Source organism: Prosopis cineraria, unplaced genomic scaffold, assembly GCF_029017545.1.
Source record: "Prosopis cineraria cultivar Desert tree isolate PC_DT_omini unplaced genomic scaffold, ASM2901754v1 PC1, whole genome shotgun sequence".
Classification (NCBI taxonomy): domain Eukaryota; kingdom Viridiplantae; phylum Streptophyta; class Magnoliopsida; order Fabales; family Fabaceae; genus Prosopis; species Prosopis cineraria.
In genome coordinates this window covers 35,237,946-35,252,592 of record NW_026555332.1, presented here as the reverse complement: position 1 = coordinate 35,252,592, position 14,647 = coordinate 35,237,946, and the positions used below count along the sequence as shown (strand labels likewise).

Here is a 14,647-nt window from a genome sequence, read left to right as displayed (position 1 = left end):
CCAGTGAACATAACAAATTAGCATCCATACTAAGCCAAACTGATGAAGATCGCTTGGCGCATGATTCACAAGGAGCTCAAAGAATCGAAGGAGGGGTGCCTTACTAGGGTCCTAGAGTTCAAGCCTCAAGTGCTAAAGGATTGAGTATAAAGCATTAGAGGCCTACTAATTAAAGCCCAAACTACAACTATGAATGAGACCTTGATTTACTTGGCTAAGGTGATCCAAGAATAGGCGTTCATGTCTATTAATAAGACTCACATATGCAAGAGTCTTTCACTGAAGGAGTTGGACAAAATTCAAGCCCAAGTCCAAGTAATCAAAAACCTGGCTCATCAGTTGTAACATGTGACAGTAAGGTTATTTGGAGAAAAAGGCTTAAGGGAGGCCCACATTTAGTCATATCTTGATAGATTATGGTGTGATCCCTTAGCATCCTTGAAGTCAACATTGGAAGCATAAGATGAGTAATTCTCCTAGATTTGAAGATCTCTCGATGGCTCCAAATTAATTAGATTAATAATTTAAATATTAGTTTAATATTTACATATTATTTTAATATTTTATTTAGGTTTTGTTTCCTATTTCTAGATTAGGATTTTATCTAATAATGTAATCACATAATTTTAGGAGATACAATTCCTAAGTTATGTGGTTGAATTTTATTATTTTATTAGCATTTTCATCAAATTAAGATTTTTGAATTAAGGTTTTTTTTATTCTTGAATAAGCTTATATATAGGCGTGTACTTCTTCATTATATGGCAAGTTCGATTTAAATAATAAAAGTGATTCTTATTTTCTAAAGTTTATAACTCTTATGAGCTTAGTACTTGTGTCATCCCATGTTAAATATTAAAAGCCTAATTAACTTTTGTGGTGTTTTTAAAAGTTAAGATTGCTACAGGCAAGTGATTTTAAAAATCTTCTCCTTAATCCCTATCTTTTCATGTGTTTTCATTTTCTTTCTCTCTAGTTCTTCTTCTTTGTTCTCGTTTCTTTTCTTTATTTCTTGTTTTATTTTTGTATTTCAAAATTTTATTCCTAACCAGCACAGTTTTGCCTCCGCGTATCTTATCACAAACAAATCAGGATCTGATGGAGTCCTAATCTAACACTTTCTTGATATTGCAAATCATAAACTACTTGCTATCATCACAAGCAGCACATACAAATCTCAACAAATTCTAATTTGTTGTTCATGATTACCTCGTGCTTGAGCTCCTCTTTAGTTAATGAAGAGCGTCTTACAGAACAAAAAATATAGATTATATTGCATCAACATAGAATTTGGTCAGTACAAATTTTCAGGAAAATAACTGAAGACACTCAGCTGCAAAAAAACTTTTAAAAGAAGATTTATAACATTACAACAATAAACTGATTCAAATGTTAGTTCTGGGCAAAACAGCACCAGCTTAATAAAAAAAAAAAATGGTGCGATGAGTAGTTCATCAAGGCCTTTCTATGGATTGATAACGTGGGCTCTCAACGCCAGCACATCAAAGTTTAATTCACATTTCTCACTTCCTTGTTCCATGTAATAACGTAGGAATTTTAAGTAAAAATTTAAAATATATAATAATAAGTTTTAATTGTATTTGTATTAATTTTAAAAATATTTTATCATGAAGCAATGTTAGTCTAGTAAGAGTACAATGATCTTAAATTTAAACTTAAATAAATTCAATCTAAATTAATATTTAATTTAATTATTTTAATTTTGACGAATGAGGATGTAGTGACTTGGTTAAATTCATATTGGTTACTTATATAAAAGTTTAGAGTTTAAATTTTATTTAAGTCAAATATATTAGTTTTATTTTATATGGAGGGGATTATTGAATGTGTCCTTCTCTTTGTTATAAAAACATTTTTCGATTATAGTATTATTAATTTTGGGGGATAGTTTTATTAAAAGTAATTTGGTGGCTCAATAGAAATGACTTTGGTTATTTACATTGAGGTCCTCTTGGAGATAAAAAAAAAATATAGGGTTTTATTTTTTTTCTATCTCATTTTCAACTTGAATGAAATTACGGTATTACCCTTTCGTAACCCACTAGATATTTCTTCTCTCCTGATCTGCTCATGTGTTCTAGTCAGTAGAAGTGTCGCTAGAAGCTTCGAACTCTACCTTCATCCTCTGTTCTCTACTTTCCTTCCCCATTCTGGTCCAGTCGAATGAGAAAGGGATTGAGTGAGAGAGCACAATGATAAACAAGTCGCCGTTCACTCGACGGATCTTCCTTCATGGTTTTAACCGTCGCGGGTAAGAGTATGTTGATGTTCTGCCGTTGCTTTGATCTGAGTTCGTTTCATTCTCGCTTGCTTCTCTGTTGGTGTGCCATTATGGGGGTCGATGCTGTCGTCCCCATTCTGGTCCCGTCGAATCTTCCTAGAAAGGCATTTCTTCAGTGATTAGGCACTGATAAACTCGCCGTTCACTCGACGGATCTTCCTTCATGGTTTCATCGCGGGTATGCTGTATGTGATGTTCTGCCGTTGCTGATTGAGTTCGTTTATATTATGGGATCTTGATCTTCCTAGTTCGAACAGCAGCACCTCCTTCTTCCAGCTTTTGCCATTATGGATCTGAGTCGCAAATCTCTTGTTTTTTTCTTCTGTGCTTGTGTCATTGTTGCTTCAGGTGAGGAACGTTGAATCCATTCTATTGTTGGTTTCATGCGAGTGTATGCTGTAGTGGCTGAGACTGCAAATCTTCTTGTCTTGCGTTGCTGATTTGGGGTTTTAAACTCCTCTTAGTTGTGACTATCATGTAATAGGAGATAACTTGGGTGAAATTTAAGAAAGCTAGAATGAATTTTTTTTCAATCCTTAAGTAGGTGTTTATGATGTAAATACTTGGAGCTGTTAAATAAAAAATAAATAAATAAATAAATAAATAAATATATATATATATATAATATATAATAATAACAAAATGGGTTCAGTTGTTTAGAAGTTGAGTCATTGAATGATCAATATTGAGAAATTTTGAAAATTAGAATTGAATAAGAAAAAAACACTTAGTAAGAGATTGATGTTCAATAAAATGACTAAGACGGAGTCTTGTTCTATAAGGATATGATATTATATATATATATATATATGATAATATTGTTGCTTGATTAAATAAACTATCAGTAGAAGACAGTTATTTTTATAGAATTTGAAGGTTGGTTTATTCAAATATCTATTTTGTAAATTTTTGGGAGTTGGAATTAAGGAGAAATATTTGATTTGAGTTCAAGAAATAATACATAAAAGGTTTTGACAAAAATGTCTACTTGAAAGAGTTTTATCTAATAATGAGATTTATGAATTTATAATTTTGTGATGATGCATTTGATATGGGCTTTGATTAAGTCAACTTAGCCTTGTGGAGAATTTGATTATTTAGTTATTGGATGGTTAACTGAATTTTGAAAATGGCATTGTTGATAATTTATAAATTATGGTGTTTGACAAAGTGAGTTATAGAAGTATTTTTCTTTCTTTTTAATTAAGAGTTTGGGTGTGCCGCTTGTAATGTATACACTTTAAATAAAATTTAGTTACTTGTGCTTGAGGCAAGTTGGAAGATAAGTCTGATATTGACAAAGCTTTGGATATATATATATTATATATATGTATGTATGTATTGTAAGGATTGAGGACTTTAGTTATATATCGAATTATTAAGAACTTAATGATTATAGCGTTGTTATGGGAAGGGGTTTATTAAACATGGATAAAGGTCACTAAAATTTTGTACTATTGAATAGGAGATTTGGAGAAAGAAAATTCGATTGAGGTAGTAAGGGAGGATTGAAGATTTTAAGAGTGAATTTTGCTCTTGGAATACTACAGGTAAGTGGATAGCGTCCCAACTGATATTTCATTAAAATCTCTTTTATTATGCAAATTTTTTTTACGACAACAATGTGATTGTGAGATATTTTGTTGATTAAATTACTTTATTTCATGAAATTATTTTACTAGAATTGATCGTTTAGTGAATCAATAAATACAAGTTTGAATTTAATTGTGGATTTTATTTTGGAAATTATTGAATTGCTATGGAAAATGATTCATGCAAGTTCGACATTGAAAAGGAAAATTGATTGAATAATGATCAATTCTCGCATGTTTGAAATTGAATTTAAAAGGGACTTTATATAGAACACTGGTTGCTAACGGCAGTTCCGTTAGCCCTTAGCACGCTATGGTACACCTAGCTAGCAGGATGTTATAGGAGATGCTAGCCCTGTGTGATGGCCAACGTACATGGAATAGAGGGATGGTTATTCGTGAGGATCATACTCATGTTTATTTTGTGGCTTCAAGTCGCGTTTGATTAGTATTACAACGTGGATGTGTCCACGTTTGTTCGTGGCTAAATGCGTTTGGTTACTTGCCTTCGTAGACTGTGTGTCTACATTTGTTTTCGTGGCATAAGTCGTATTCGATTATTTACCCTCGTGGACTGTGTGTCCACGTTGTTTATTGTTCTAATAAGTCCCTAAAAAGTTGTGAATTTAATTATGGTGATTTTATATTCCATTAGTTTTTATTTAGTAAATTATTTACAACCATTTATTTCATTTATGTTTTTCTAAAAATCAAGTGACAAAAACATTTGTTATGATAGTTTATGATTAAGAATTTTTTAAATTTTATAAAGTCATTTTATTATGAAGTTTATTAAATTTTTATGAAAACTGTTGTCTATTTGACTTACCTAATTATTTCAAACTTTCCTTTTAATCATGTTTGATTATTTGTTGGGATGTTATTCACTGAAAATATTTATTTGGTCTCAGATACCAAAGCTGATTTCATACTCCCTGTTGATCTCTAATGAGCTCATTATCAATTGACTAGAACATTATTTTTGAGAATATCATCTTATCATGTAAAACTCAAAAAATATATAGTATCTTTTGGAAGTTCGATTTAGAGAGCTCTACATTAACTATAGTTAGGGTCCTGCCTCTTTTTGTTATGTTATTATTGTGCAGAAATTTTATAAAAAGTTTGATGTTTTGATTTATGTGAAAAGTAAAACTTAATACATTAATTTAGAACTTTTCTTTTTCATGTTAGTCATGTTAAAATTTTAGGATATGACAGATTTGGTATTAGAGCTTAAGTTTCCTATAATTATGTGGAGCGAGTGTTCTTCGGTAGGGTCTCAATTATAATTATGAACCTGAGCATAATCATAATTGAGGCATCATTGAAGGCCTTTTAGGAGTTTTGTTGTGTCTCTTTTTTTAGTGGTCATGTCTATTCCATGAGTTCTATCTATTAGATTGACTATATCTTATGTTTTCCTTGCGTAGTGACATTGTATCCTAGATGCTAAGTGTCAAGTAGAAGGACATATAGCAAGATGGTTTCAATAGAGTTTGTCGTTAATATAGCAACATGCTATTAATTTCGAAGCTCGTATTCTTCTGTATGTTATAAATTTTGTTGAGTTTAATGATTTTTGCGAATTTATTTTAGAGATCAAGGTACACTTAAGATCCAAGTGCCATAAAGGCATAATCGAAGTGGTAAAGCTCTAAGACTCTTAATAGAGGTTTATTTTGAAAGTGCAAAAGGATCCCTTCTCAAACTAATATAGAAATACAACATTTACTCAAGAAAGAAAAGGCAAAAGGTTTGTTTAGAAATTATCACAATTTATGTTTGGAAGAATAGCTTTACAAATCAATTAGTTCGTTTTTATAAAAAATAATTGAGTGTGTTACATCTCGACTCTAGCTTTTCCCTTGTTTTATGGTGGGCCAAATGGATGGTGGTTAGGTCAAAGTTTTATCTTTCTTTGTGCGTTTATGTGGGTGTTATTTATCAGAATTGTTATCTTATCTTTTTGCCTTAAATGTCATCGTTTGTGTGATGTCTTGGTGTGCGAATTGGTCTCTGTTCTTTCTATTTGCTCTTATAGCTTCATCTAGATAAGGCAAGGAATGAGGTGGAAAGTAAGTGAGGGAAAAGAAAGAAGGAAGGAGCTTTTAAAAAGTATTATTATCCAAAATAATATATATATATATATATATATATATTCTAGTTGTAGTAAGAGGAATGAAAGGAACTTGAGTCCTCCTCTATGATTATATACTATATATGCTAAGAATTGGAGTTTAGGAACTCTTGTGATTTTATGTTAGTGGTTGGAGGTATTTCTTGACTTGTATATTGAGAACTATAAATTAATTTATAGTTGGGTTTTTAAGTTGCATGCCAAATGTTTGAGGAAATAAGTGAGAGAAGAATATTTGATCTATTAAGACAACTAAGCGTGATAAAGGTATTGCTAAATACCTTAAGAAATAAGAGTTAACTATTTTCTAGGATGAAGCTACAAAAATTAAAGAATTTGCTTAAAAACTCATAGATATGTATTGGCAAGTATTAAGGAAAAATTGTAAAGATTGCTAGTTTAACTTGAATCTTGAAGTGCATAAAAAATAGGAATAGAAAAAGGAAGAAAGAACTCATTATGCTTATGAGCTTAATTACCTTGGAATTAAAGTTGTTATGAGAATGGTGAGTTAGGATAATAGATAGTGCTTTGAATATAGAATTGGTTTGATTTTATTTGTAATGTTAGATCTTCCTAGTTCAAGTTATGGTTATCTAAAGTTTAGAATCAATTATATGTTCATAACATGCTAAACTAGATGAAGAGGAATTAAGGTTTATTATTCTTAACCAATTATATTAGTTACTTATATGATGTTTTGAACATTCCAAGTGACTTGAAATGATTTTTGGTGGTTAGTGGTGGAGACAAAGCAAGTGGGTAAAATAACAAAAGATATGTGAGTAAGAGCAAGAGTTATAATGTTTTAAATTAAATGGATATGATATTTAGATTATTCTTTGATGAGTTTATGATGGAATAGGTTGATGGGATTTTGATGTATTTAAAAAAAAAGTTTAGAACATCAACACTGTTTATGCTGGATACCACACTTACTTGAAGAGTAGTATTTGTATGCAAGTTGTTCTTAGTAGTAGAAAGTATAATGATGATAAATTTCTTATTAATAAGAAGAAGTGTTTAAATATGACAATGATATGCATGTCTCAAGTTGAGGGTGTGCCAAAGGGAAAAAATTTGATCAAATATCATATTGAAAGAATGATGTGAAGAAGGGCATAATAATGAGTTTATTCCCATGCTCTTTAGGTTGTGTAGAAGTTAAGCCAAATTATTAGGAATTGGTATAATTGCAATAGTGATCAGAAGAGTTTGCAGAATTGCATGGAGTTTCATCATCTTAACTACGGATTAAGAACTATAAGTTACTTTATGCTTTTGATAAACCTTTCAAGAAGCTTTGGGTACTATTACAAATTATGGATCAATATGAAAGAACAATTTGAGCTGTAAATGTTATGCTAAGACCTTATATTTTGGCTCTTGGTGAAAGTTAGAGTAATGTCTTGACTTTAGTGGAAAGGATGTGTAATAAGGGATCAAGCTAGTTTTTATAATTTTAGAAAATATTTGTATGACTTTTCTCATGTGATTGGGACTCAAGGGATTTAGATAGATCTAGATTTAATGTATGAAGAAGTTTTGTTATCATTCTATATAAGTAAGTAAAGAAGTTACAATTGAAAGAAATTGCGTTGGTGAGGGTGTTCTAGTGCAATCATTTTCAAGGGGCAGCTACTAAGAAAGTTGAAAGTGGTATGCATACTAAATATTTGCATTTATATCAAGATTGAGATGAGTTCATGTTTAAATTTGGAGGATTGAATTTCTAAAGGAGGGAGGAATGTAATAACTTAGGAATTTTAAGTAAAAATTTAAAATATATAATAATAAGTTTTAATTGTATTTGTATTAATTTTAACAATATTTTATCATGAAGCAATGTTAGTCTAGTAAGAGTATAATGATATTAAATTTAAACTTAAATAAATTCTATCTCAATTAATATTTAATTTTAATTATTTTAATTTTGACAAATGAAGATGTAGTGACTTGGTTGAATTCATATTGGTTACTTATATGAAAGTTTAGAGTTTAAATTTTATTTAAGTCAAATATGTTAGTTTTATTTTATATGGGCGGGTTACTGAATGTGTCCTTGTCTATTATTATAAAAACATTTTTTGATTATAGTTTTATTAATTTTGGAGGATAGTTTTATTAAAAGTAATTTGGTGGCTCAGTAGAAATAATTTTGGTTATTTACATTGAGGTCCTCTTGGAGATAAAAAAAATATATAGAGGTTTTATTTTTTTCTATCTCATTTTCAACCTGAACGAAATTACGATATTACCCCTTTCCTAACCCATTAGATATTTCTTCTCTCCTAATATGCTCGTGTGTTCTAGTTAGTAGAAGTGTCGCTAGAAGCTTCGAACTCTGCCTTCATCATCTGTTCTCTACTTTCCTTCCCTATTCAGGTCCAGTCGAACGAGAAAGAGATTGAGTGAGAGAGCACAATGATAACAAGTCGCCGTTCACTCGACGGATCTTCCTTCATGGTTTTAACCGTCGCGGGTAAGAGTATGTTGATGTTCTGCCGTTGCTTTGATCTGAGTTCGTTCATTCTCGCTTGCTTCTCTGTTGGTGTGCCATTATGGGGGTCGATGCTGTCGATCTCCTCCACTATTTTCCTTGCTTCATACGTCACCCGTAACGTTTATTTTCATCTTCCTAGTTCGAACAGCAGCACCTCCTTCTTCCAGCTTTTGCCATTATGGATCTGAGTCGCAAATCTCTTGTTTTTTTCTTCTGTGCTTGTGTCATTGTTGCTTCAGGTGAGGAACGTTGAATCCATTTCTATTGTTGGTTTCATGCGAGTGTATGCTGTAGTGGCTGAGACTGCAAATCTTCTTGTCTTGCGTTGCTGATTTGGGGTTTTAAACTCCTCTTTATTTGTGACTATCATGTAAATAGGAGATAACTTGGGTGAAATTTAAAAAAGCTGGAATGAATTTTTTTTCAATCCTTAAGTAGGTGTTTATGATTTAAATACTTTGGAGCTGTTTAATATATATATATATATATAACAATAACAAAATGGGTTTAGTTGTTTAGAAGTAGAATCATTCAACGATTGATATTGAGAAATTTTTGAAAATTAGAATTGAATAAGAAAAAAAATGAAAATTAGAATTGAATAAGAAAAAAAAAACTTAGTAAGAGATTGATGTTCAATAAAATGATTAAGACGGAGTCTTGTTCTATAAGGATATGATATATATATATATATATATATATATATGATAATATTGTTGCTTGATTAAATAAACTATCAGTAAAAGACAGTTATTTTTATAGAATTTGGAAGGTTGGTGTCACGTTCCAAAAATAAAGGGTGATCGGTACAGGATGTGAACAACATCACACATTCTGTAAGTTACAAATTCAAGTTTTATTTCATTTGACTAAAATGTACTTAGCTTTACACTGACCTTTTTAATACTATTTATAATAATCATTATAATAATTAATTCAACATTTTGTAAAAATTTTGACAGAACCTTCTTTGTGAATAAAATCTCCTAAATTCTGCATCACAAAATTTTTTTTCCTTAAACATTGTATCAATTAGGAGCTCAGCTCCTTCCAGTCAGCAGACACAATGTATAATAAATTAAGGACTCTAATTTATAAGTTATGTGGAGCACCTAATTATATATCTCATGACATAATACATAAATTTCATATTTACATCAATAAAACATATTTATAGAACCAACCTCCATTCTGTTCTGCAAACAACCATCATTGGTTAGCAAGAGGTACAACGTCAATTATGCTATCTGAGATCAAAATAATTTTTCAGTGAATAACGTCCTAACAATAAATAATTTAACATGAATAAAAAAAAAGTTTGAAATAATCATGTAAGTTAAATAGACAACAATTTTTCATAAAAATTTAATAAACTTCAAAACAAAATGACTATAAAATTTTTAAATAAAATCTTAAACCATCGAAATATCATAACACATACTTTTATCACTTGATTTTCAGAAAGCACATAAATGAAATAAATGGTTGTAAATAATTTACTAGATAAAAACTAATGAAATATAAAATCACCAAATAGTCAAATTCACAAATTTTTTTAGGGACTTAAGAACAATAAACAAACGTGGACACACAGTCCACGAAGGCAAATAACCGAACGCGGCTTATGCCACGAATACAAATGTGAACACACAATCCACGAGGGCAAGTAACCAAACGCAGCCGAAGCTACGAATACAAATGTGGACACATAGTCCACGAAGGTAATGCTAACCAAATTCGGCTTGAAGCCACGAAATCAAACGCGGGTTCAAAGCCCACGAATGACCATCCCTCCGTTCCACGTGCGTTGGCCATCGCACGGGGTTAGTACCTTTTATAAACACCCTGCTAGCTAGGTGTACCATGGCGCGTCAAGGGCTAACAAAATTGCCGTTAGCAACTAGTGTTCTGTATAAAAAAGTCTTTTTTTTTTTACCATTTTCAAACATGCGAGAAAATTATCACTTTCAAGATACAATTCTTATTCTCAAAATCAAACTCGCATGAATACTTTTAAGCATTAAAACTTGTCAGAATAAAACTTCATATCCAATGCTCATATTTGCATTTATTGAATAAAAAATAATTTTCAACGTCGAACTCACATAAATCATTCTCTATATCAATCTAATATTTAATAAAATAAAAATTTCATAATCAAAGTTTAAACTTGATTTAGTTGATCAAATAACATTTCAGATTTGGTAAAGCTAATTTCTCAAAATAAAGTAATATTAATCAACAAATATCTAATAATTGCATTAATGCTATTAAAATAATTTTCAAAAAAACGTAATATTTTAGTAAAGGAAATTTTGATTGAAAAAAATCAGTTGGGATGCTATCCATTTACCTGTAGTGCTTTCCAAGTTCAAAACTCACTTCTTCCAACTCCAATCGAGCTACCCTTCTCGCAATCACCCTATAATAAATAAGATCTTAATGTACTTTACTTGAGATAAAATTTTCTCTAAATCTTTGCATCAAACACTTTAGGCGCATTATTCCAACCATGCAATTAAAATTTTTCCTAATCTTCCAGCATTTATCCAACAATTTATCCATAACCATACTATCTTCAGGAGTTTAACTAGTTACATATGAATTCATATGAGTTCATAATCAAATTCCTTTAATTTGCAATCTACAAGTTAAATTCATGAATCAATAACACCTAAATTAAACATGTTTTTCACAAGGATTAATGAACTTTAAAAAATACAAAATTAAGCAAACTCCTCCTAACAATTCTTTTGTCAAGCACCTTTTGTGCCTTCACACTTGAACTCAAACCAACTTCTTCCTCTTTTATTTCATCTTCACAAAACTTCTTTAACATAAATATATAAATAATCAGCTTCCTAAATTCCATTTCCTCAAATTGATCTTAACTAAAAGAAAGAAAAATAAATAAATTATTTAATAATTTAATAAATTAAATAAATTCTCCTCCTCCACATATCTCACGACAAAACAGGGCAAGGAATGTGACAGCCACAGCAAAGATCATAAGAAGGATTGAAGCATCTCAACTCACTCACTCAACGTGACAAAGCAAAGAACCAAGATATCAAGTGGATGAACAGAGCAAGAAGGAAGAAGAATCAGCATACTGAACAGAAAAAGAACTCGAACGATGGCACGTAAATGAGGAGGAGAAGGGATTGGTAGCTTCCACGATCCCCAGAACAGCAGCAACATTGTCGGATCTCCAACAACAGCCCAGTTTTTAACATGCTTACCACCTTCGATCGGACAGAATGGAGAAGAAAGGATGAGAGCTCGATGACGAGAAACAGAGGAGAAAGAAGCTGCTGCAGGCTGAGCGGACGGTAGCAGCACACACACCTCCAGCGACGTTGAAGATGATGAAGGAGGAAGAAGACGACAGAGACGGAAGAGATGACTCCAGTTCAGCTGATCTATGACTTTCTCTCTCTCTCTCTCTCTCTCTCTCTCTCTCTCTCTCTCTCTCTCTCGATGGTTCTTGAATCTGATCCCAAATGAAAGAAAACGTGCTCTGCTCCTTATCTCTTTCTCTATTTATTTAATTTAACATAAGGGCATTTTCATAATTTTGCCTTAAGTTAAAGCTAAAAGGAAAAATCCCACTCTTGGCCTCATAAAAATTCAAATTTAGGACCTATCAATAATGTAGTTTGCATAAAGTCCACTAAACCTCAATTTCTCCTTGATATATTTGCTCTAAAAATGATAAAAATAATAAAAATAAACTTTAAACACCTTTTAATAATTTAATTAATTTTATTTTATTATTATTATTTTTCCTGGTCATTACAGTTGGTTTATTCAAATATTTATTTTGTAAAATTTTTGGGAGTTGGAATCAAGGAGAAAATATTTGATTTGAGTTCAAGAAATAATACATAAAAGGTGTTTGACAAAAATGTCTACTTGAAAGAGTTTTATCTAATAATGAGATTTATGAATTTTATTAATTCTTGTGATGATGCATTTGATATGGGCTTTGATTAAGTCAACTTAGCCTTGTGGAGAATTTGATTATGTAGTTATTGGATGGTTAACTGAATTTTGAAAATGGCATTGTTGATAATTTATAAATTATGGTGTTTGACAAAGTGAGTTATAGAAGTATTTTTCTTTCTTTTTAAATTAAGAGTTTGGGTGTGCACGCTTGTAATGTATACACTTTAAATAAAATTTAGTTACTTGTGCTTGAGGCAAGTTGGGAAGATAAGTCTGATATTGACAAAGCTTTGGATATATATATATATATATATATATGTATGTATGTATTGTAAGGATTGAAGGACTTTAGTTATATATCGAATTAATTTAAGAACTTAATGATTATAGCGTTGTTATGGGAAGGGGGTTTATTAAACATGGATAAAGGTCACTAAAATTTTGTACTATTGAATAGGAGATTTGGAGAAAGAAAATCTCGATTGAGGTAGTAAGGGAGGATTGAAGATTTTAAGAGTGAATTTTGCTCTTGGGAATACTACAGGTAAGTGGATAGCGTCCCAACTGATATTTCATTAAAATCTCTTTTATTATGCAAATTCTTTTTTTACGACAACAATGTGATTGTGAGATATTTTATTGGTTAAATTACTTGATTTCATGAAATTATTTTACCAGAATTGATCATTTTAGTTAATCAGTAAATACAAGTTTGAATTCTAATTGTGGGATTTTATTTTGGAAATTATTGAATTGCTATAGAAAAACAATTCATGTGAGTTCGACATTGAAAAGGAAAATTTGATTGAATAATGATCAATTCCTCGCATGTTTGTAATTGAATTTGAAAGGGACTTTATATAGAACACTGGTTGCTAACGGCAGTTCCGTTAGCCCTTAGCGCGCCATGATACACCTAGTTAGCAGGGTGTTTATAGGAGATGCTAGCCCTGTGCGATGGCTAATACACGTGGAACGGAGGGATGGTTATTCTTAAGCATCATACTCACACTTGTTTCATGGCTTCAAGCCATGTTTAATTAGTATTGCCCTCATAGACTGTGTCCACGTTTGTTTCATAGCTTTGACTATGTTTGGTTATTTATTCTCGTGGACTGAGTGTCCAAGTTTGTATTCGTGGTATAAGCCACATTCGGTTATTTACTCTCGTGGACTGTATGTCAATGTTTGTTTATTGTTCTAATAAGTCCCTAAAAATTTGTGAATTTGATTATTTGGTGATTTTATATTCCATTAGTTTTTATTTAGTAAATTATTTACAACCATTTACTTCATTTATGTGTTTTCTGAAAATTAAGTGATAAAAACATTTGTTATGATAGTTTAATAATTTAAGAATTTTTTAAAATTTTATAGAGTCATTTTATTTTGAAGTTTATTAAATTTTTATGGAAAATGTTGTTTATTTGACTTACATAATTATTTCAAACTTTCCTTTTTAATCATGTTCGATTATTTATTTTTGGAACATTATTCACTGAAAAATATTTTATTTGGTCTCAAATACCAAAGCTGATTTCGTACTCCTTGCTAATCTCTAATGGGCTTATTATCGAATTGACTAGAAGATTATTTTTGAGAATTTCATCTTATTCATGTAAAACTCAAAAACATATATAGTATCTTTTGGAAGTCCAATTTAGAGAGCTCCATATTAACTATAGTTAGCGTGCTGCCTCTTTTTGTTATGTTAATTATTTGTTGCAGAAATTTTATAAAAAGTTTGATGTTTTGATTTATGTAAAAAGTAAAACTTAATACATTAATTTAGAAGTTTTCTTAATTGAAGCTTTAAGGATGTGAATTTATACATATATTTCATGTCAGTCATGTCAAAATTTTAGGACATGACATTCCAATTTCATCCCAACATATTTAGCAAGTCATTCAACTAAACACAAAAAAGTCAAACAATACTCAAGCTTTGCTTCATTCTTGATAATCAATAAACAAAATGTAAAGTTGGATTGGGTTAAGATCAACCAAGGTAAAGATCCAAAATGAAAATCAGTAGCATAAATAAGAAACACAAAAAAAGAATACACACCTATTTAGAAACTTTTCTCCTGATTTTGACCATACAATCTGATATTTGATTGGGTTTCATTTGTGGATTCTATCTCATGTTTCCAGGATGGCAC

At 30.7% G+C, this 14,647-nt stretch overlaps 1 protein-coding gene across 1 annotated transcript; it reads right to left on the bottom strand.

Annotated features, from left to right (window-relative positions):
• Positions 1 to 9,529: 9,529 nt before the first annotated feature.
• LOC129292790 (uncharacterized) lies at positions 9,530 to 13,506 on the bottom strand. Its single transcript, XM_054930470.1, has 4 exons — positions 13,496 to 13,506; positions 11,575 to 12,030; positions 10,891 to 10,959; positions 9,530 to 9,733 (listed from the first exon to the last, which is right to left on the bottom strand). The coding sequence occupies exons 1-4, from the start codon at positions 13,504 to 13,506 to the stop codon at positions 9,709 to 9,711; spliced, it is 561 nt and encodes a 186-aa protein (XP_054786445.1). The 3' UTR covers positions 9,530 to 9,708.
• Positions 13,507 to 14,647: the final 1,141 nt, after the last annotated feature.

Coding starts and splice junctions, on each gene's coding strand:
- LOC129292790 (XM_054930470.1), bottom strand. Junction 10,960..11,574: donor TGCTTTGTCACGTTGAGTGA/GTGAGTTGAGAT, acceptor TATTTATTATAG/GGTGATTGCGAGAAGGGTAG. Junction 9,734..10,890: donor GAACTTGGAAAGCACTACAG/GTAAATGGATAG, acceptor GGTTGTTTGCAG/AACAGAATGGAGGTTGGTTC.